Source organism: Eretmochelys imbricata, chromosome 3, assembly GCF_965152235.1.
Source record: "Eretmochelys imbricata isolate rEreImb1 chromosome 3, rEreImb1.hap1, whole genome shotgun sequence".
Classification (NCBI taxonomy): domain Eukaryota; kingdom Metazoa; phylum Chordata; order Testudines; family Cheloniidae; genus Eretmochelys; species Eretmochelys imbricata.
The window spans coordinates 97,566,330-97,591,030 of NC_135574.1; the positions used below are offsets into that span (position 1 = coordinate 97,566,330).

General features: G+C 42.6%; 1 protein-coding gene across 1 annotated transcript in view; it reads right to left on the reverse strand.

Moving 5' to 3' along the window:
* Window positions 1-878: 878 nt before the first annotated feature.
* Window positions 879-24,701, reverse strand: part of THEMIS (thymocyte selection associated) — a 109,898-nt gene continuing 86,075 nt past the window's right edge. The window contains exons 6-7 of the mRNA XM_077811737.1: window positions 8,392-8,553; window positions 879-912 (exon numbers count right to left, since the gene is read on the reverse strand). Of these exons, the coding sequence (XP_077667863.1) occupies window positions 893-912; window positions 8,392-8,553 (182 nt within the window). The 3' untranslated portion in view covers window positions 879-892. The remainder of the gene's footprint in view (window positions 913-8,391; window positions 8,554-24,701) is intronic.

The window sequence follows — 24,701 nt, forward strand, 5'->3', positions numbered from 1 at the left end:
GGTGTGGATGGGAGAATAATTTGCTACATAACTTTTTAAAAGGGCAGCGGGCTCCCTGCTCACAACACACAGGGAGGACGGAGACATGACTCCACCTGCTCCCACCCCTCCCCATGCTTCCTTGTTCTGTTTTCAGCAAATAACTCCCAGACTGAGCAACAGTCTCTTCCTGAACAAAGAGGCTATGATTCTTAGTGGCTCCTACTCCGAGCCCAGAAGATCAGCCCTTCCTATCCCCCATATGGACACAATCTAACCCAAAATACTCTGATTTACTTTGTTCCAGGTTCAGCCACCCTTACTCCCACTGGGTAGTATTTCACTCTGTGAGCACTTGCATTGATTTCAATGGGATTACTTGTGAAGCAAAGGTACTACTGCACAGTAAGGTACTACGCAGCATCAGAAAGGGTGGCAGAATCTGTCCCTTGGTAATTTTGAGTACACCACACCTGAAACTCAACCCGGAACATTTGCAAGTGTTTAATTAAATGAGGAATTACTTTACCCTCTCTCCCCAAAACATTTACAATTATAGGACACTTTAGAATAAGGAATTGGCCTGGAGCAAGTGCCATACAGTGGCCTAGGAAATCAATGGGTGTTTTGGGTGCACTGAGAAGGCAAAATTGTATCCTAATTGGCATAATTATATGAATTTGTGAATAAATATTTACTAGGGGAACCAGTACCGTGCATGACTTTTTATTTATGATTGTGAAAGTAGTTTAGTTTCTCAGGGGCTTGGTGTAGTTGAATTGCAGCCTGGGGAGCTTTTCATGAGACAGAAGGAAGACGGTGTTTCTTTCGTGATTCGTTTGTTCTTGTAGTTGTGGATGATCTTATTACATAATATATGCAGTTTTCCAGTCATTTCGGGTTAATTTCAGTATTATTCCATTTTAGAGGTTTCTGAAAACAAACAAAAAAAAGAAAATGAATGGCTGAAATTGAAATGGAAATCTTTTATATTGGTTTTAAAATGACACAGTGAATGAATGTGCGGGTGCATGAGTGTTGTGTTGTGTGAACAGTTGTGTGTCAATGAAGAGTTAGCAAGCAACAGTACCTGAATGATATTTAGCTTAAAACAGATGGGGAGCAGATCAGTCACTGAGGAGAAAAAACCCTGTTGCTTCTACTGAACTAAGAAAAATGCAAACTCAGCTTTTGCGTGGGCTGGTGATTAAAACAAAGGAGTGGGAGTCAACAGACCTTGGATGAAATCTTGGCTCTGTTGAAGTCAATGACAAAGCACTCACTGATTTCAACAGGGCCAGGATTTCACCATCCTCTGCTCTGCCACGGACCAGTTGCATGATGTGAGTCACTTCACCTCTTTGTCCATCTGTTTTTATTTGATTTATCTGAGTGTCCCACTGTCACTGTGCACCGGGGTGCAGTCCAGACCAGTGAGGGGTTGTATCACCACCTGTCCTGTAACCTGGGGTGCCTCACAATGCTTTGCTGTTGTAGCTCTTAACCTGGGCTACTCAGGACTAGTCTACCAGCATGCAGGTCACGCCGAGTGACTGTGTGCCAGACAGCACTGGTTTAACAGTTCTGACCCCAGCAGCCGGTCTACAGCCCCACTCGAGCTTCCACCAGCCTGGATTACTCCTTGCACGGTGATCCCAACACATTCCCATACTGTGTGTTTTTCACTGTCCAGCCCTCTCCTGGATAGTTCAGAGAAATTATATGGTTTGTTCATTCCTCTAAAAACACAAAAGCACATCACAGCTTAATTTAACTGGGGTGAACACACCGTTCCTTTTAAACACAGCACTGAGTTGGTTTATGGTAAAAATGAAAGAAATGTATTAACAAAATATACATAGGATTAAGTGAGTTCACATATAAGGAATGAATATTAAAAGAGTTACAAGTAAAACAAACCAAAATATGCTTCTAAAATTCTAAAACTAAATCTAGCAAGATACAGGCTTTGTTCAAGCTGGTTTCTCTCACCACTCATTCTTTTTCCCAAACATGGCTGACTTTCCCACAGTCAGGACCTTCCACTAAAGTACAAGGCTTTCCTTGTCATCCTAGGTGCAAGATCTTTACCTTAGCAAGTTTCTCACCTATATTCAGTTCCAGAAACTTCAACTCTCCCTTGGTTGAAGGACCCATCTTTCTCAGCTTGCAAGAGCTCTGTTTCCTCATGTCTGTCTTGTGATGGATGTCAAAAATGGCTTCTGCCCTTGCTTTTATCTTTCAAAGTTCAATGAACTTGTTTCAAGAGGCAGGGTGACCTCATGCTGTTCTTTCCTTCCTGTGGGCTTCCTATCCCCCCCCCCGTATGTAATGGGACTTCCATTGTTTTGATTCCACCATGCTTAATTAACATAGAAAACAGGTAGATAGCTGTTTCCCCTCCTGTCTGGGTGGGAACTGTTCCTTCGGTTGTTTGGCCACACATTTTAAAATGTGTCAGTATTCATAATTCTTCCAGTAGTATTGATATATACTTTTTACAATGATATCTGATCACTGGTGCAAGCATCCCCTACCCCTTGTCATCTTTATAGACTGGTAAACCTTTTATATGGATTCTTCTGAAAAATAAAACCCAGACCAAGCTTCTCTCTCCTGCTGGGTGTATACGCCATTCTGTCTTCTCCCGCACTTGTTAACATAACATTTACCTCCATCCCTTGTTAGCTTGATGGGTCTGTTTACTGCTTATATGTAAATTGAGGTGAACACATTCCTTTGTTTACCATAGACCTGTTTAACAAGTCCCCCGACATACCTGGTTTACACACACTTTAGTTATAATTCCAGCATAGATTTATAACTCTTAATATCCACTGTGTACATATATTACACAAGAATATTAATGATCAGCGAGTTATTAATTTTCAAATAATACCTCACACGGCATATTTTGTTCAAAGATGATTACATCAGTGTGTAGGATGTGAATACTGGGGTGCTTAGTGTGACACCCACAATCTTTAATACATTTGTCCTCACAACACCCCTGAAATAGGACTACACTATCATTCTCTCTTTACAGATGAGGAATTGAGAAAGAGAGAAGTAAAGCAACTTGCCAAGTTCACACAGGAAGCTGGTGGCAGACCAGGGAACTGAACCTGTGTCTCCCAACTCCTATGCGAGTACCCCAATCACTCCCTGTTCATTTTTCCTCCTACATTCACCATTCATTATTCTCTCATTTAAAAGCTTCAGTCGTCCCATCGGAGAGTAGAGAAAATACCAAATGGCAAAAGTTTTCAAATTTGGCTGACTAAAACTAGGCACCCAAATCCATATTTAAGAATCTAAATAAAAGTGATTGGATTTTTCAAAGATGCTAGGAACCCACAACTCCCAATGACTTAAGCAGGAGTTCTGAATGCCTAAATATGGATTTAGATGCCTGAGTTTAAGGTACCTGAGTCTGAAAATTTTGACCTTTATCATTTGGTCCAGGTTCAGTGAAGCAACAAAATAAATAGTTAACTTCACTTTGTGTAAGAACAAAAGGATATGAAAGCCTAGAGAAAGTCTATTGAAATTAGTACAAAAGATAGAAAGGCAGTGTGGTCTAGTAGACAGTGCAGTAGCCTGGGAGTGACAAGACCTGGGTTCTGTTCCCAGATCTGCCAGTGACCTTGGGCAAGTATCTTTGCCTCCATTTCTCCTCTCACTCTTTATCGTGTCTGTTTGGATTGTAAGCTCTTTGGGACAAGGAGTGGTTTTTACTATGTGTTGGTATAATGCCTGGTACAATGGAGCTTTGATCTTGGTTGGAGTCTCTGTACTCGACTAAATAACTGATTATAAACACTGATTTAAAATCCGTTCTTTGAGGGTTGAAGCTCAGACAAGGGTTAAATTATTGGGGTTTGCTTTTATTTTTAATATCTTAAAATATTTTCTAACAATTCTGTTATAACGTAATTTGCACCAATGAATTTGAGTTTGACTGTCTGTACATGTTTAAATAATAGAAAGGAAGAATTTAATGAATGGTATAAATTAATGGGAAGCTGTCCTGTGGTGTAACCAATATGACAGATAATTAAACCTTTGGCAGAGATGCAGCAGACCATTGATTCTTGTAAATCTTTTCCCCTTAAAAAGCTTATAAGAGATGTTCTCAATCAGGCCAAAGCAGCAAATTCATCTATGTTTTGAATGGCCCATTGACCTGACTTTATGAGACTTTTTCAAAAGCAGCCTCTTATGCTGTCCCTGCTGGCTCACCAGAAGTCTTTCAGGTTTGTTTTTAAACTCACCAAAGCTTGGATTGACATGCACAAATCAAATCCACATTTCCCAATGCACACACAAATGTGCACACAGAGAACCTTGGCAGAAATGTTTAATATAAACCTTAATGGAGGATTTCTGAATGTCAGAAGGAGACCAAAAGATTGGAAGAAAATCAACAGGTCCTTTGGTTATCTAATGATCTTAGAGCGGGTGGCAGCTCCTTCAATCACTGAATAAAATAATTTGTGGGACTGTTTCATAATCCAAGACTCTGATAGCAATATCCCTAGAGACAGCAAAGGTCTTTTCATGCATATTTTGCTAAAGCCTTCAAACGAGAGGAGTAATAAAGTGCAGCCTTTTCTCTGTTAACAGGGAGTTTAAAAGGCAGGTGGATAAAGGTTTGAAGGATCTGATGCCTCAACAGTAATAATTAGAGGCTGGCATAATTAGAGGCTGAGCCCTCAGGCAGATGTTGTCTCTTGAAACTGCATTCTGCCTGGTTACCTGTGGGTAAAAACTCAAATGGAAAAATTTTCTTTTCCAGTGTAAGCCCTGTTTACAGTGTCCAGTTAGGCCCTGTCTACATGACAGTACAGCCACGTTAGCCAGAATCATTACTGACCCTGTTCGGGCTAGCTGGGCACTAATTCCCTGGCTAGTGTAGATCTGGACTACAATGTTGTCCTCAGTCTCTCCCCCTTCCTTCTATGACAGCTGCTTGTTTTTTCCCCACCCTTCTGGGTGTGATCTGCTGTGGTTGCTGGGCATGCAGCGGACTCCAATCTCTATGCTCTTGCTGCTTCCTGGCTCTCCTTCTCTCATGCTCCATGAAAATTTCTTTCTCGGCATAGGCACAGGGGAGAGGGGAAGCAGCATGAATTTAAATCAGCTGCCCCCATCTGAATTAGAAATGCCTCATCTCAGTTAATAAGAGGGAAGAGAAGCCAGGCTGCAGAACCCCCACTGCTGGTCCTCCTCGAGGCATTGCTGCAATGAGGTTTGGAGATGGAAGAGAACATGATCTGTTGCTACAGATCCCACAATGCCTGCATACAGGAAGAAGAGGATTTGCTTCTGTGAACACTGGCCACAAGCGTGAGGAGGGGAAGACGAAGATCCACAGCTGCACCACATGTGCTGCCTGCAAAGGACTGGAAACCACTCTTGAGACAAGGGAATTGATACAAGCTGCAACACACAAACGTCAGCTATAGGGAGGAGTAGACTACTAGTGCATCCTGTTCACCTCCCCAGGCATGGGAGAAATTTCACTACCTAGGATCCTCACTGAAAATTAGTCTTTGGATCCTGCACTGAGTTAAGAGGAGGATTTGGCAGGAAGAGAGATTAAGAGGGAACCTAGAGAGGGGAAAATCAGGAGTTGTTATTAGAGCATGGGAAAGCTGAGGAGCTCAGTCACCTCTTCCACCAGCTCCACCCCTACTTACCAATATAAATGCAATTTGTGCTAAATTGGAACTGATAATTTGGGATTATTAAGCAGTAAGAACCTGATTCTTGTTTACTCCTGCTTTAAGTCTCCTTCCCACAGCCAGAGCAGCAGAAAGTAGCCTTAGTGTAAATTAAAATCAGGGCCTAAAAATTTACCTCTTTTTGAAAAGCTTAGTTATGTATTACACATAGAGCAGAGTGAAGAACTGGGTTTTTGCTTCACTGGCAGTTCTGAAAAATGGAACAAAAATGCTGGAAAATTTCAGCAAATTTGTGAGTTGACAAAAATTTCATTTTAGGTTGAATGAAACTTTTTGTCTTTGGGCATTTTTAAAATAGAAAGCAAAGCATATGAAGGGCTAGAGTGACAAAACAGCTGATGGAGGAAGAGCTAGTTCCCTTATAACCATTAGTCCTTTAGCGTATGTCTACTCAGCAGCTGGGAGATGTGATTCCCAGGGTGGGTTGACAGACACATGCTAGCTCTGCTCCACGTAGGGTGCTAAAAATAGCAGCATGGCCATGATGGCTGCTCAGGCTAGCTGTCCAAGTATGTACCAGGGGGTTGGGCAGAATCACACTCAGGTGGCAAGCTTAAACCGGCACCACAGCTACACTGCTATTTTTAGTGCACTAACTTGAGCAGAGCTAGCATGTGTTGGGCTACCCTAGCTTGGAATCACATACCTCCCAGCTGCTGTGTTGTCATAAAAATAAAGGGAAGGATAAACCCCTTTGAAATCCCTCCTGGCCAGGGGAAAGCTCCTCTCACCTGTAAAGGGTTAAGAAGCTAAAGGTAACCTCGCTGGCACCTGACCAAAATGACCAATGAGGAGACAAGATACTTTCAAAAGCTGGGAGGAGGGAGAGAAACAAAGGGTCTGTGTGTCTGTCTATAGTCTGTCTTTGTCGGGGATAGACCAGGAATGGAGTCTTAGAACTTTTAGTAAGTAATCTAGCTAGGTACATGTTAGATTATTATTTCTTTAAATGGCTGAGAAAAGAACTGTGCTGAATAGAATAACTATTTCTGTCTGTGTATCTTTTTTGTAACTTAAGGTTTTGCCTAGAGGGGTTCTCTATGTTTTGAATCTAATTACCCTGTAAGATATCTACCATCCTGATTTTACAGGGGGGATTTCTTTATTTCTATTTACTTCTATTTTTATTAAAAGTCTTCTTGTAAGAAAACTGAATGCTTTTTCATTGTTCTCAGATCCAAGGGTTTGGGTCTGTGGTCACCTATGCAAACTGGTGAGGCTTTTTATCCAACATTTCCCAGGAAAGGGGGGGGGTGCAAGTGTTGGGAGGACTGTTCATTGTTCTTAAGACCCAAGGGTCTGGGTCGGTAGTCACCTAGGCAAATTGGTGAGGCTTTTTACCAAACCTTGTCCAGGAAGTGGGGTGCAAGGTTTTGGGAAGTATTTTGGGGGGAAAGACGCGTCCAAACAGCTCTTCCCCAGTAACCAGTATTAGTTTGGTGGTGGTAGCGGCCAATCCAAGGACGACGGGTGGAATATTTTGTACCTTGGGGAAGTTTTGACCTAAGCTGGTAAAGATAAGCTTAGGAGGTTTTTCATGCAGGTCCCCACATCTGTACCCTAGAGTTCAGAGTGGGGGAGGAACCTTGACATGTGTAGATATACCTTTAGTGATTAGGATAGTCACCTGGGCTGGGGGAAGACCTGGGTTCAATTCCCCGCTCCGCCTGATATGCAGAAGGGATTTGAACTTGGATCTCCTATACCACAGGAGAGTGCCCTGATTGCTGGGCTAGGGGACGTTCTGGGGCAGGCTCTCAATCTCTCCATTGAAGCTGTTCCACTTTGTATAAGTGATTAAACAGTTATTAGCACAGGGACTTAAACTTGGATCTCTCACATCCCAGCTGAGTGCCCTGACTACCAAGCGCTAGGGTCACTGGCTCTTCCTCTGAGCCAATGACTATTCAAATACTTCATACAAAGTGGGACAGTTTCAACTGGAGAGGGTTATGGCCACATCTGCACTGAGGCAGGGCTGCAATTTGTAGCTTGTGCAGACATAGCTGAACCCTAACTAGCTTGCTATAAAGATCAGCGAGGATGTGGCGGCATAGGCTTCAGTGCAGGCTGTACAAGGCCGCCTGCCCCTGTTCCCCCTCCCCCGGTATATACGTGCATTGCTAGCTCATGGCTGCCACATACTTGCTATTATTTTTAGCAAGCTTCCTAAATTAAAAGCTAGTGTGGGTACATCTACACAAGCTGCAAATTATATCCCTTGTTGCAGTGCAGACACCCACCTCCAGACTGCCCTACATCCCAGGGCATCCTCTTCTAAAGGAGGCGGGGCAGCAGCACCACCACTGGACAAATATTTTTTGTCCAAAACTATTCAGCGCATCTGTGTCAAATTTGCAAATACTTTTTGGTCGAATGAAACTGCATTTTTTGGTGAATAAACTATTGTGCAAAAAATTTCACTCAGCTCGAATGATTCAGTGTCTATTTAACAAGGTGTCCTTCTAAACAATGACAGTGAGTCATAAATTGTACTATTGGTGTCTCCGCTGCTCTGCCCCTGTTCCTCAGAAAAGGCTACTGTAGAGACTTGGACACTTTCACAGACAATTCCCAAATTCACGAAGAGTGAAGACTGCCATTAGATCTGAAAACAGTGGCACGCATTTGTTAACATTCGTAAGTGATCGAATGACACACCCACCTTCCCTCTTCTTCTTCAGGGGATACGTTTTATGATGAACTGTGCTTTCTTGGAATTTTTTCCTTATGTTTTCAATTACGTTTTCATCCACATATTCATAGGTGTGCTTCTCCTCCAGTTCCTTTTCTGTTCCATACGTCAGAAGCATATTGTTTATTGGACCTAAATAACAAAGAAAGAAAACATAAAATATCTGTAAGGAGGTGACACGGGAGTCTGTTGATCACTGTATTTATATGATCCCCATTCTTCAGAATTATCTCCTTGTTTTTAACCATTTTTTCACTGCTTTTACACCTCTTTTCTCTTCTCCTTCCTTCTTCATGTCAAGAACAGATCATACCAAACCAATCTAATTTCCTTCTTTGACAGGGTTACTGGCCTCGTGGATGCGGGGAGCAGTAGATGTGATATACCATGATTTTAGTAAGGATTTTGACACAGTCCCGCCGGACATTTTTATAAGCAGACTAATGAAATGCAATCTAGATGAAATTTCTATAAGGGTGGGTGCACAACGGGTTGAAAGACCGTACTCAAAGGGTTATCATCAATGGTTCACTGTAAAACACGGAGGTGAGGGTCTATCTAGTGAGGTCTGGCGCCATTCAGTATTTTCACTAATGACTTGGATAATGGAGGGTATGCTCATAAAGTTTGTGGATGACACCAAGATGGGAGGGGTCACTAGCACTTTGGAGGACAGGATTAGAATTCAAAAGGACCTTGACAAATTAGAGAATTGGTCTAAAATCAACAAGATGCAATTCAATAAAGACAAGTGCAAAGTACTACCCCGAGGAAGGAAAAATCAAATGCACAACTACAAAATCACTGTCTAAGTGGGAGCACTACTGAAAAAGATCTCAACAATGTGATGCAGCTGCGAATAAGGCTACTATCATTCTGGAGTTTATTAACAGGAACGTATGTAAGATGGGACATAAATTGCCTCAGTCTGCTTGGCACAGATGAGGCCTCAGCTGGAGTACTGTGCATAGACACTGACTTCCTCTCTACCCAGGGGATGCTCGACTCCTCCCCCTCCACCCCAGGCCTGCCCTCAGTCCACCCCTTCCCCCAGGCTCCCACCTCCGCCCCGCCTCTTCCCTCCCCCTCCCACGAGCATGCCCTGTCCGTGGCATGTAGGAGATACTCGGGGGGAGGGGAAGGAGTTGATCGGTGGGGCCGCTAGCAGGCGTGAGAAGCTGGGGGGAGGAGGGGAGCTTGGCTGCCAGAAGGTGCTAAGCACCCGCTAATTTTTGCGGTGGGTGCTCCAGCCGTGGAGCACCCATGGAGTTGATGCCTATCATACTGTGTCCAGTTCTGGGTGCCACACTCTAAGAAAAATACAGACAAAGAGAGGTAACTGGCTCTGTGGATATGGGGAAAGTGGTGGATGTGATATATCTTGACTTTAGCAAAGCTTTTCATATGGTCTCCCACAGTATTCGTCACAGCAAGTTAAAAAAAGTATGGATTGGATGAACATCTTTATTAATGACATCCTTATTAATGATCTGGACGATGGGATAGATTGCACCCTCAACAAGTTCGTAGATGGCACTAAGCTGCGGGGGAAAGGTAGATACGCTGGAGGGTAGGTATAAAGTCCAGAGTGACCTAGGCAAGTTGGAGGATTGGGCCAAAAGAAATCTGATAAGGTTCAACAAGGATAAGTGCAGAGTCCTGCACTTAGGACGGAAGAATCCCATGCACTGCTACAGGCTGGGGACCGACTGGCTAAGTGGCAGTTCTGTAGAAAAGGACTTGGGGATTACAGTGGATGAGAAGCTGGATATGAGTCAGCAGCGTGCCCTTGTTGCCAAGAAGGCTAACGGCATATTGGGCTGCATTAGTAGGAGCCTTGCCAGCAGATCAGGCTTCCCTTCTATTCCCTTCTATTTGGCACTAGTGAGCCCACATCTGGAGTATTGTGTCCAGTTTTGGGCCCCACACTACAGAAAGGATGTGGACAAATTGGAGAGAGTCCAGCAGAGGGCAACAAAAATGATGAGGGGGCCGGGGCACATGACTTATGAGGAGAGGCTGAGGGAACTGGGCTTGATTATTCTGCAGAAGAGAAGAGTCAGGGGGATTTGATAGCAACCTTCAACTACTTGAAGAGGGGTTCCAAAGAGGATGGAGCTCTGCTGTTCTCAGTGATGGCAGATGACAGAACAAGGAGTAATGGTCTCAAGTTGCAGTGTGGGAGGTCTAGGCTGGATATTAGGAAACATTATTTCACTAGGAGGGTGGTGAAGCACTGGAGTAGGTTACCTAGGGAGATGGTGGAATCTCCATCCTTAGAAGTTTTTAAGGTCAGGCTTGACAAAGCCCTGGCTGGGATGATTTAGTTGGGGTTGATCCTGCTTTGCACAGGGGGTTGGACTTGATGACCTCCTGAGGTCTCTTCCACATCTAATATTTTATGATTCTATGAATCCAGATGAGAGAAAAAAAAAACTATGCAAGATTTAGAAAACCTGACCTAGCAGGAACGGTTAAAAAAATGGGCAGTTTAGTCTTGAGAAAAGACAACTGAGGCAGGACCTGATAACCATCTTCAAATATGTTAAAGGCAGTTACAAAGAAGATGATGATCAGTTGTTCTCCATGTCCATTGAAGGTAGGACAAATAATAATGAGCTTAATCTGCAGCAAGGGAGAATTAGGTTTGATTTTAGGAAAATCTTACTAACTTGAAGGATGGTTAATCTCTGGAATAGGTGTGAGAGAAAGGAAACATTATTACCCACACTTTACATATTTTCCCACAGAGAGATTAAGTGATTTGCACAAGATTACCTAGGAAATCTGTGGCAGACCCAAGAATTAATCCCAGGTCTCCTGATTCCCATTTCAGTGCCATAGCCATGAGAGCATCCTTCCTTCTCTTTTAGGAATCCTTCTTTTGGATTGTATATATTAGTGTCAGATCAAAATTTGTGCATACACGAGGTGATCTGTTATTCACCCCTGTCCATAGTACACCAGTAACCCCCAAATGTAAACAAACTGTTAATATAGTATGATCACTCACAGACCGGGTGCAGATAGATCTAGATCTGACTGTTAGTAAAAGGCCTGAAGACAAAAAGAACTTGTTATCTTCTTAAAAAATGTTGCCATAGTAAATTCAGATTATCTGCCATGTGTGGCACATAGCCTCCATAATACAAATTTATTCCACATATGGTTGTGTCTCATGGAAGTGACGAATCACTCTAGCTGGGAAACTGCATTCTTACCTTGGTATTTCCTAGGGATGTGCCCTTCAGCTATGTCTCATTTAGAGGGTGATATGCTCCATATCAGATGTATGTTTTGCTCCAGTTACGTAAGACTTGACTACATTTGCATGTTGTTTTGAGTTAATTTGAGTGTTTCGGGGGAAAACTGCCTTGTGTTCAGAGACAGAGGATTTTATTTTTCATTCCCTGCTTTAATGAACCCTCCTTGGAAATGAGTTTGCTGGCATGCAGGATGAGTTTTTCCAGAACACAGTTGGTGTGGTCAAATTCCCATTTCAGTTCACAATGGTCCACCTCTGGCAGTTCTCCCATTGCCATCCCACGCTGCTCTGCCCTACAGCTGGATCAGCCTGTCTGTTTACCTGTGTGCCCGCTACAGCTTCAGGGACATCTTGATAAGACATCACCTCCTCCTTTAAATGCTGTCATGCAGCCAGATGTGTCTCTTTGCGATTCCAGCTTGTGGAAAGTACACACACCTGGGGCCACATACCTCACCAGTCATAGCAGCCATACCCCACGCTTTCACATGGTCTCATGCTGAGGTCCTGGACTTCCTTGCCCACTGGGGAGAGGAGATCCAGTCCCGTCTTAACAGCACTCACCAGAATGCCAAGTTACACAAGAGGTTATCAAGCAATGAAAGAAGGGGCCATTCCTGGGACCCGATCCAGTGACTCAAAATAGGAAAGGCACACTGGCAGGGTTAGAAAGATGTCAGGGACAGTAACAAGAGTTCTGTGAGAGCTTGCATGAACTATGCCTATTATAAGGCGCTGGAATGAATTTTTGCAAATTTTGCCCTGGTTTCATTTTGCATCATGGGGTGTTCAATAAAGGTGATTTTTTTTAAATGCATGACTTGCAACTTCTGTTATTCTTTATTAAATCAATTCATAAAATCCTTGCCCAGACCATCATGAAATCCCTACATACAGCATCACTAGTATTTGCATTACCGTTGAGCCCCATTGTGCTAGGTGCTGTACAAACACAGAACAAAAAGATGGCCCCCGCACCAAGGAGTTTACAATCTAAGTACGAGACAAGAAACAACACATAGATACAGACCGAAGGGAAGTACAATCAGTTGATATTAGTTAGCATGATAGGCAGAGATCGCAGCACACCTGCAGCCTAACTGTTGTTCAGAGCTTTTTAGGCATCATGGCAAAGGCAATTATTGAAGGTGAATAATGAGATAGCTTTGCAGATGTTTACAGGAGTTCCTCCCAAGCATGAGGGGAAGAATGGGAGAAAGCACAAAGGTGCTTGTTTTACAAGTGGGCAGTAGAGGCTAGCATTATGGGCCTATCAGAGGTGGGAATCAGCAACATGATAGCAAATGAGAGATGATAGGCAGGGCCGGTACTGAAGGTGAAGGGCCTTCAGCATAAGACAAGCAGCTTATGTTTGGTGCCATAGCGACGGGGGGGGGGGGTGAGCCAGTGGAGAGAAATCAAAGAGGGGGGTGACAGGGTCAGTGAGACGGTCGAGAAAAATGATCTTTGCAGCAACATTCTGAATGGATCTGAATAGGGTCTGACTGCATTTGTCAAGGCCTGAGAGATGGACGTTGCAGTCATGAAGATGCGAGATGATAACATCTTAAATTAAAGTTTTAGCTGGGTGGATTGATAAGAAAAACTGTTTCTTGGAGATGTTATGAAGAAAGCACCAGCAAGACTTTGATACAACATAATTGCCACACAGATTAACATAAAATAATTACCCAAAGCATCATGTAAACCCTACACAAAGTTTTATGCATTTTTCACATTGATACTCTGACGTCAATCTAGGAGCACAATGTATCCCTGACCCTGTGTCCCTCTAGCGGTTGGCAGTGTCCAGAAAGCCTGTCTACCTCTGGCCTCATCAATGAGGCGCTCTCTCTTGCTCTCACAGAGGTTGTGCAAAACTCAGCAAACAGCAATCCCATGAGGCAGATATTGCTCCTCAGCTTCCAGACTTATCATGAAACACTTCTGTCTGTCGTTCAGTCACATATTCCAATGCCATTCTGCAGCTATTCACATTCAACAGGTTCCTAAATGGGACTCAGACAAAGATCCCCCCAATCTACCCTTGAGTCCACCCTACTTCTACTCAAGGAGAAATAAACAGGACTCCCTTAGCTCCCATCAATATTCCTTAATCAGTCACGATTGAGCAACGTGAAAAACAATTCCACCTGCCTCTCTCTGGGACTGAACAAACTAGCAGTGTTTCCAGACCTTGGCAGCCTGGGGAGCAGAGAAGCCAGTAACTGAATGCAGAGTTCAGACACAGAAGTGATGCAGCCATCATTTTCTTCATATACATTTCTACATTTGTAATTCATTTTCAACTGGGGGCATCTCTTATCGGTGAAAATAAGCTAAAGAATGAAACAAGCACTGCAAGGAATAAAGTAATCCTTGGGGGTCAGACAGAGAAATATTGTTTGTGCTCACTGGACTTGTTAATATGGAATTAAACCACCGAAGAGCTCAGAATTGATATTGCTCTGTTTTTTCTCTCCCCAAAATGCATGCTTATAAACAAAATCATAATATCTAAGTCAGACACGTCAGTGAGAAAGGAAATTAATGGCACTAACCCAAAACACATCCCAAGGGATTAATGTCAGTAAGACTTCATTGGAAGTATCCTTTAATCCCAAACTGGAGTGGTACATCTTTTGAAATATATGTATTTACACTTCAATTAAGTATTAGAAAATGAGACAGAGAAAACGAATAATCTCAAGAGAATCCCAAGCAGTAAAATCAATGCAACTTAACTCCTTGCTTGGAAATCTATTAACCTCAACACTAAATTTACATAACAGCTATATGAATTTTTTAATTACATTCCTTTCCTAAGGGTTGAAGGGCATGCTCCCCAAAACACAAAGCTCTGAAACTCTCCACCCTAACCCACTTGTTAATGGCTATGGACACTCTCTTTGCAGAGAGGTAGGCTGGATTTAATTTCTTCTGAAGTCCTTCTCTGATCCTTCCAGCGGCACCAATTTAGATATTTCTTTGGGGGAGGGGGCAACTTCCAGCTCCCACCTTCCCCCAGCAGGGACTCCAGTCTGGTCCCTGTTCATTCCCCACTCCTTCCTCCCACATAGATCCTGGGTCTCCCCTGGCCAGGGAGTCTTCCCTCTCTCTTACCCACACAGTTCATCAGACAGTGCCACCAGAAGTCACCTTCTCGGCAGACTCCCCTGCACTCTCCACCATACAAGAACAGACTCCACGTGCCCCTGGTTATAATACCATTTGGCACAGCCATCCTTCCATCTGAACAGAGGCAAGGTTGGGCCAAATTTGAGTGGCGTTGCTACCCTGGGTGCCAGGTCACAACGGCATGGGCTGAAATTTGGTTCGGCCACCCTTCTGTCTGTACCAAGGGGTGGCTGGGTCAAATTCCAGGAAGATTGCAACCACACAACTGGAATGACACTCCAGCAGTAGCCACGCTGATTTAGTACAGGACCACTGCTTAAAAGTAGTTGAGTGATGGCCCCCTTGATGCTACAGCCTATGGAATTTAGAACGAGTTCAAAAACCTGCGGGGGGGGGCCTTACCCCAGCTCCCCTTACTGGTGTTACTGGCTTCTTGATAGCTTTTAAGGCCAGAAGAGACCATTATGATCATCTAGTCTGACCTCCTCCATAAGACAGGCCGTGGAAGTCTAGAGAGCAACATGAGGTTCCTATATCCACAGCGCTCAAATCTCCTTCCAGCCCAGCCGTGAAAGCCAGCATAGTCAAATCCCAAACTCGGCTCCCTTTGAGGATGCCCACTGCACAGCTGGCAGCCTCATCAGGCTGGCCCTAAAAATAATACTTTGTAATACAATTGTGTAATTGCAAGATGACACTCCAGAGCTAGAGTTATGTTTCATCACTTTGCATCCAGGCACACTGAGAGCACTCCATCTTTGGCCTTATGCCGAACAGAACAATATAGCTGTAAATGATCACTCGATAATTCAATCCCTGTTGTGATCTAAATGAGACACGAGTGCGTATTTATTTATGAGAGCACACCTCGCTAGATGTTACATACAAAGCTGAAGAGCAAGTGTTGTGAGCAAACTCAGGTGTGTATTTATGCCATGTTGTGTTTTATTTACTGTGAGCCAGATTCTGGTACTCTTACTCATGCTCACAGCTACCTTGATCATTGAGGTGCTCCATGGAGATCAATGACTAAGGTATATCAGAATCTGGCCCTATACAAATCACATTTCACAACAATGGGCCATATCCTCCGCTGATATAAATCAAGAGAGCTTCACTGGTTCAGTGAAGCCACCACAATAGACACCAGCAGAGGATACCCAGTATCTTTTAAAATAGCATTTTTGACATGTTAAAACATACAGCGGCTATTATATAGGTTAAATACATGAAAGATTAATGTTTACAATGGGCTGGAATCAAATAAAACATTAGTAATAAAAGTTGAATTTTAAATTGTATGTTTTGCTGAAAGGTTTAGCTGCTGAATACGTTCGCTGTTTCTCTTTTTTAATTTGAGTAGCTACTATACCCTGGTTGTGTCTCTTTCTGTTACTTCACTTTCAGTAATTCTACCTTATTAATTATATCTAAATCTTTCTGTCGTGAATTTCTGTTTGCTGTACCATTGTTTCTTTTTGGTACAATAAATCTTCCATCCATTCTTTAATATATCAACATTTCTGACCGGTAAGAAACAGATATTTCAAGGTTTAAATTGTTCTGTCACTGCTAGTAACAGTTACATTGTTAAAAATGTCTTGTGCTTATGTGATTTAGAGTCTGATCCAGGGGCGCTGGAACATTTTTATTGTGGGGGTGCTGATGATGGAAACCATGGAAACCAGGTATTTGGTGTTTGTTATTACTACTTCAAGCCAGGGGATGCAGCAGCACCACTGGTCTGATCCTGGTCCTGTTGAAATCAGTGCTATTGTCTTCAACGAAGACAGTGAAAAGGGGGCCCAACTTGGCTCCTGCCACAGAGCATATGAGGATTCTTGAGGACAGTGCATAACAATCTGACCCCACCTGCTACCCAACGGGCAGAATCTGTGGCCTTGTTTCCCCAAAGCCTTTGGGGCACAGTAGAGGAAGCAGGGCTTAATTTGTGCCAGGGCTGACCACTGGCACCTCTAGGCTTGGGCGTTCATAGCCTCGGCACCTCTGGGCTTGCTGCATCAGTTATGAAGAGAAAAAAATTGTTTGAGCCCTGGCACCTCTTTCATTACAAATTGAGCACTGAGGGGAAGTATTGTACCTGTGCAGAGTCTGCCCACCTCATCAGAGGTACACTCAGCCATGGAGATCTTTAAAGAGGCCATGTAGCCCCAGACAACTCTGAAATGAAGTCGTCAGCAAACTAAAAATCTCCTTCCCTGTAACCACTCCCAGGTACAGCTGGGCAGGAAACAGCTATCCCATTTCATGAAAATTTTCAGCATTTTGAATTGTTTCCCATTTTTGCTTCAGGACAAGGCTGAGACCTTTTAAAATGAAAGAGAAACAGAAAGACCCACCCCAGCCTGGTGGTCAGGGCACTCAATCCTGCTGTGAAAGCCGCAGGTTCAAACCCCCTACTCTGCCTGATTTGGAGCAGGGACTTGAACCCAGGACTCCCATATCACAAGGGAGTGGCCGAACCACTTGGCTATTCTAGGGTGGGTTTTACTTAGTTGCTCCTGTTAGTGTTGTTTCACTTAGAATAAACAATTTGAATATTCATTGCAACAGGGACTAAATTTTGATTCTCTCACTTTGAGGAGCAAAATCTACCCTGGACCTGAGAAACTTATCCCAATGAACATTTTGGTTTTGATGGATCAGTACTTGCAGACAAAAAACTGTTTTGCCAAAAAATTCCCACCAGCTCTACTCCCAATCCCCTGACTGGGGCTTCTGGCTGCTACTCTAAGACATAATAAATATATAATAATTAATGAAAATGTGTAGAAGTACAGAACAGGTTATTCCTGCAATACAGAGGGTCAGTATTTGGTCATGAGAGATTAGTCAGGTGCACTGTAGACTAAATCTGACCAGTGCATTAATGCAGATACTTGTCAAGATTGTTACAAGGAGGACGGAGAAAAATTATTTTTCTTAACCTCTGAGGACAGGACAAGAAGCAATGGGCTTAAATTTCAGCAAAGGACATTTAGGGTCGACATTAGGAAAAACTTCTGTCAGAGTGGTTAAAAATTGAAATAAATTGCCCGGGCAGGTTGTGGAATCTCCATCATTGGAGATATTTAAGAGCAGGTTAGACAAACACCTGTCAGGGATGGTCTAGATAATACTTAGTCCTGCCATGAGTGCAGGGGACTGGACTAGATGACCTTTTGAGGTACCTTCCAGTCCTATGATTCTATGATTTCTTTCCTTGGTCCTTTATTTATCATTTCAAGATGCATCATACAATAATAAATATTGAGATCAAGCCCCACACACAAGAAAAAAGTTGTAATTATAACAAAAAAGGAAGAAAGATTTAGAAATAGAAAAAAAATGGATCACAGGAGCAAGGAGGGCTTCAGGGCTTAATGTCAGTTTTGATCTTCTACTCTTGTCTTAGTCAAATGCAAGAGCAGAGGATGTGGTCAAGGTATCGAATCATCAACAAACAGAAGTTTCTGAAGAAGGAATGTAACAATTCTAGAATTCTAAACTACTAGCAAGAAGATTAGGTAACTTTTTAGAAAATCCATTTAAAGGATTAATTTTAAGGGTAAACAAAGAAATTCAGATGGATATTTTCTGACTAAAATTTTTTTTATTGTAAATATTGCTGGTATTTCTAGTGAGTTCAAACTCAGTGAAACTCATGTATAAGAGAACAAAATACCTCAACCTTCAGTACCAAGTTCATTTTAGAAGCAAATGGTGCGGAAGTAAAAAGCTGTAGCTTCACTGAAATAATAATTTTTTAAAAATCCCATCTTTATTAACATGAAGTTTACAAGGAAACAAAACGGAGGCCTTAAAACCCAAAGATATAAATTCACATTTTTCTTCAGATCTATATATTCTTTGATACATCAGGAATCATATGGACCTTTTTTAAAAAAAGGAAATATTCTATGAGCCATAGACTGTGGAAACAAAGCAAGAATTCTGCTCATGATGGGCTTCTCTGACAGCACAGATTTCATGCCCTTATTAGAATATGAAACAGTTTAGCTGTTTGTAGGAGTGGATTGAAATCACCAGTAGAAGTTTAAAAATTAGTCAAGCAAGACAGTTTCTCCCACTCAGAACCCACAAGGAACATGTGCATGTTTGACATATTTTAGATTATGTTATTATTATGTTAGACATATGTGGTCTTAGACATATTTTTCTGGAGCACCCCTGGAGTCGGTGTCTATCATACTGTGTCCAATTCTGGGTGCCACATATTAAGAAAGATGCAGACAAATTAGAGACAATCCAGAGGAGAGCAACAAAAACAATACAAGATTTAGAAAACTTGACCTAGCAGGAACGGTTAAAAAAATGGACAGTTTAGTCTTGAGAAAAGACAACTGAGGCAGGACCTGATAACCATCTTCAAATATGTTAAAGGCAGTTACAAAGAAGATGATGATCAGTTGTTCTCCATGTCCATTGAAGGTAGGACAAATAATAATGAGCTTAATCTGCAGCAAGGGAGAATTAGGTTTGATTTTAGAAAAATCTTACTAACTACAAGGATCGTTAAGCTCTGGAATAGGCTTCCAAAGGAGGCTGAGGAATCCCCATCACTGGAGGTTTAAGCAAACGTTACACAAACCCCTGTCAGGGATGGTCTAGGTTTACTTGGTCCTGCCTCAGCACAGAGAACTGGACTTCAGGACCTCTCTTGGTCTTTTCACCCCTCCATTTCTATTATTCTATTTGTATTACAGTAGCATCTAGAGGCCCCAGCCGAGACCAAGGACCCATTGTGGTAAGCACTCTACAGACACAGTGAGAGATTGCTTACTTTTCAGGGCAGGGACTATCTAAACAGACAAGGCACACAAAAGTGTGAGAGAAAGGAAGCATTATTACCCACACTTTACATATTTTCCCTCAGAGAGATTAAGTGATTTGCACAAGATTACCTAGGAAATCTGTGGCAGACCCAAGAATTAATCCCAGGTCTCCTGATTCCCATTTCAGTGCCATAGCCACGAGAGCATCCTTCCTTCTCTTTTAGGAATCCTTCTTTTGGATTGTATATATTAGTGTCAGATCAAAATTTGTGCATACACGAGGTGATCTGTTATTCACCCCTGTCCATAGTACACCAGTAACCCCCAAACGTAAACAAACTGTTAATATAGTATGATCACTCACAGACCGGGTGCAGATAGATCTAGATCTGACTGTTAGTAAAAGGCCTGAAGACAAAAAGAACTTGTTATCTTCTTAAAAAATGTTGCCATAGTAAATTCAGATTATCTGCCATATGTGGCACATAGCCTCCATAATACAAATTTATTCCACATATGGTTGTGTCTCATTGTCTGAAGTGACGAATCACTCTAGCTGGGAAACTGCATTCTTACCTTGGTATTTCCTAGGGATGTGCCCTTCAGCTATGTCTCATTTAGAGGGTGATATGCTCCATATCAGATGTATGTTTTGCTCCAGTTACATAAGATTTGACTACATTTGCACATTGTTTTGAGTTAATTTGAGTGTTTCGGGGGAAAACTGCCTTGTGTTCAGAGACAAAGGATTTTATTTCTCATTCCCTGCTTTAATGAACCCTCCTTGGAAATGAGTTTGCTGGCATGCAGGATGAATTTTTCCAGAACACAGTAGGTGTGGTCAAATTCCCATTTCAATTCACAATGGTCCACCTCTGGCAGTTCTCCCATTGCCATCCCACGCTGCTCTGCCCTACAGCTGGATCAACCTGTCTGTTTACCTGTGTGCCCGCTACAGCTTCAGGGACATCTTGATAAGACATCACCTCCTCCTTTAAATGCTGTCATGCAGCCAGATGTGTCTCTTTGCGATTCCAGCTTGTGGAAAGTATACACACCTGGTGTCATATACCACACTACCACACACCAGTCATAGCAGCCATGCACCTTGCTTTCACATGGTCCCATGCTGAGGTCCTGGACTTCCTTGCCCACTGGGGAGAGGAGATTAGGGTGACCAGATGTCCCGATTTTATAGGGACAGTTCCGATTTTTGGATCTTTTTCTTATATGGGCTCCTATTAGCCCCCACCACCGTCCCAATTTTTCACACTTGCTGTCTGGTCACCCTAGAGGAGCTCAAGTCCCATCTTAACAGCACTCACTGGAATGCCAAGTTATGCAAGAGGTTATCAAACAAATGAAAGAGGGGGCCACTCCTGGGACCCAATCCAGTGACTCAAAATAGGAAAGGCACACTGGCAGGGTTAGAAAAACATTGGGAACAGTAACAAGAGCTTTGTGAGAGTTTGCATGGACATGCCTATTACGAGGCACTAGAATGAATTTTTGCAAATTTTGCCCTGGTTTTCATTTTGTACCATGGGGTGTTCAATAAAGGTGATTTTTTTAAAATGTATGACTTGCAACTTCTGTTATGCTTTGCTAAAACGATCAATAAAATCCTTGCCCAGACCATCATGAAATCCCTACATCATTAGTATTTGCATTACCATTGAGCCCTATTGTCCTAGGCGCTGTACGAACACAGAACAAAAAGATGGCCCCCACACCAAGGAGTTTACCACGTAAGAACAAGACAAGAAGCAACACATAGATGGGAAGTACAATCAGTTGATATTAGTCAGCATGAGAGGCAGAGATCTCAGTACACCAGCAGCCTAACTGTTATTCAGAGTTTTGTAGGCATCACGGCAAAGGCAATTTTTGAGGGTGGATAATGAGGTAGCTTTGCAGATGTTTACAGGAGCTCCTCCCAAGCATGAGGGGCAGAATGGGAGAAAGCACAAAGGTGCTTGTTTAACAAGTAGGCAGTGGAGGCTAACATCATGGGCCTATCAGAGGTGGGAATCAGCAACGTGATAGCAAATGAGAGATGATAGGTAAGGCAGGTACTGAAGGCGAAGGGCCTTGAGCATAATACAAGCAGCTTATGTTTGATGCCATAGAGAAGGGGGAGCCAGTAGAGGGAAATCAAAGAGAGTGGTGACGGGGTCAGTGTGATGGGCGAGGAAAATGATCTTTGCAACAATATTCTGAATGGATTTGAGCAGGTCTGACTGCATTTGTCAAGGCAAGAGAGAAAGACCTTGCAATATAGTTTCTCGTACTCAGAACCCACAGGAACATGTGCATGTTATTGGTCTTAGACATATTTTCTAACTGTTCCATTATCCTGAATTAGATTCTCTGGTCTAGTCAAGCTGTTTTCGACACAGGACTGATAAAGATTCAGTCAATGTAAGGCCAGAAAGAACCATCAGATCATCTAGTCTGACCTCATGTATAACACAGGCCATGAAATTTAATCCATTTACTCCTGTATTGAGCCCAATTACTTGAGTTTGGCTAAAACATATCTTTAAGAAAGGCATCCAGCCTTGATCGGAAGGCATCAAAAGATGGAGAATCCATCACTTCCCCCGATAGTTTGTTCCAATGGTTAATCACCCTCAACATTAAAAATGTTGCCTTACTCTAATTTGAATTTGTCTGGCATCAGGTTCCACCCATTGGTTATTGTTATGCCTAAAGGAGTGCTAAGTCAGCTTCGAACCATTTTTGTGATCTCCAAATCCCAAGGCCATCTAGGTCCTGGCCAGTCCTCAGGATAAGTTATAACAGCCTGACCTGCCACAGTACAGGAGCCCCTTTACTATGTATAGACTCCCCGTGATAGTCCTTACACATGTGGGTAGTCTGACTTCAATGTGACTGCTAGCACGAGTAATGGTTTTCAGGGTCAGACTCTAAAGCCCTGAAAGTGGTCCCTTCGGAATAAGATTGCTCATTACTAATTATATCTGTTGTGGGGACTAAACAGAGGACTTAATTTTCCAGACCTGACAATCTGGAACCTTCCTCTTTTGCAGCCACCAAACACATTCACTCGACAAAAAATACCAATGTGGGGGAGATTTTCAAAGGCACATGTGACAGGTATGTCAATTTCCTGCAATATCCTGGATAAACCTTATTGAATTAAGTTAAACCATATCAAAATCAAGGTTAAGTATTTTAGGAGCTCATTGTATTAAAATGCAAATGTTTCTATGTATCTTGTCTAGAAGACATGACTAATCTAAACCTGGGGATGTGTTATGAGCTTCAAAGGACTCTTTTAATCAATGGGCAAAGATAAGAATTAACTGTTAGTTGAGTAGGTTTCCTAGGACATACATGGGAGGTGGGGAATGCAAATGCCGCCTCACCCCTCTCCCCCATATATGATCTTTTGAAGCTTTGCCCTGGGAGGGGACCTTTGTCTATGAATTACCTGCTCCCAGGACCAAACAGCATAAAGGAGCAATTCATCGATTCTTAAGTGCTTGTTCTGAGCCAAAACGGTTACAGACTGGTAACCACAGAAAAACCCTCGCCAGGGTTTGAAGGAGGACTGTTCACCAGCCAGAGCTCTTGCTGGAATGTGGGAGGATCTCTGGTAAGGTTATTAGCATGTGTGTATGTTCTTTTATTGTTTTCAATATATTTTCTCTGTAGTGCTTTTCCCTTAAGAATAAATGTGCTTGTTGAGAAAGCTGTGTGGTAACTTATACCTATGGGCAATTGTACTGTTTATAGCCTCTGAGAAGACAAAGTAGGCCTGCTTAGGCAGTCTGATTTTGCTGAGGAATTCGCAGTGTAGACAGGGAACTGTGCAGCCTGGAAATACCCCAATCAGGAAGGAGAGAGACGTGGGTCTCCATCCAAGAGAGGTGATGGCTGAGGAGCTGGAAGCCTAGAGAAAGTGCCGTTGCTGGACCTTCAGGGGGAAAGAGGTGTAGCTGCCCTGGACTGTGACAGCACAAATGGGAGCTAGGTGACAAACTCCTATTATCTTTCAACAGGAGTTAGGTGCCCCTTGTGCCTTTGAAATTCTTCCCTCAAACAAATTACTTTCAGAGCATTAATAATGAATCCCTTTTTATGAACACTATGTTATTTTTGGAGGAGTTGCAATATGCAAGGTTTTCAAAGTAATGTCCTGAATTTCACAGTTGGGAGTCACACACATTCAATGACAAGGCAATAAAGAAAATCTTTATGTGATGTTTTTATATTACTAGCAGAAACCACTCAACTGATTGCATGCAGATAGACATCCAGGGCCCAGTCCTGCACACACTACATGTGGAAGTCCCATTATCGGATAGATATGATGGGTGGACCATTAAGATGGGCCATGAGCCTGATCCAAACCCTATTGAAATCAATGGCAGTTATTCCATTGATGTCATAGGTTTTGGATCAGGCCCCATGTCATGTAGCTTTTCAGCTTTAACATGCTCTGAAAGAAAAAAAATAGAACACCAAAACAGATGGAGAAAATATATAGGAAATCCTAACACACAGTACATAAAAAGTATAAATAAATAAAAGCCAATTAATTTTCTCAGTTCAATTTTTTCTTAGAAATATAAAAATCTGACTTGAGACATCTTAATATTTTTACACAACTCACTCATTCAGCTTTGCCAACAGGGCTGTCATAAATATAAAGAGAAGGGTAAACCCCTTTGAAATCCCTCCTGGCCAGGGGAAAGCTCCTCTCACCTGTAAAGGGTTAAGAAGCTAAAGTAACCTCGCTGGCACCTGACCAAAATGACCAATGAGGAGACAAGATACTTTCAAAAGCTGGGAGGAGGGAGAGAAACAAAGGGTCTGTGTGTCTGTCTATAGTCTGTCTTTGCCGGGGATAGACCAGGAATGGAGTCTTAGAACTTTTTAGTAAGTAATCTAGGTAGGTACGTGTTAGATTATGATTTCTTTAAATGGCTGAGAAAAGAACTGTGCTGAACAGAATAACTATTTCTGTCTGTGTATCTTTTTTGTAACTTAAGGTTTTGCCTAGAGGGGTTCTCTATGTTTTTGAATCTAATTACCCTGTAAGGTATCTACCA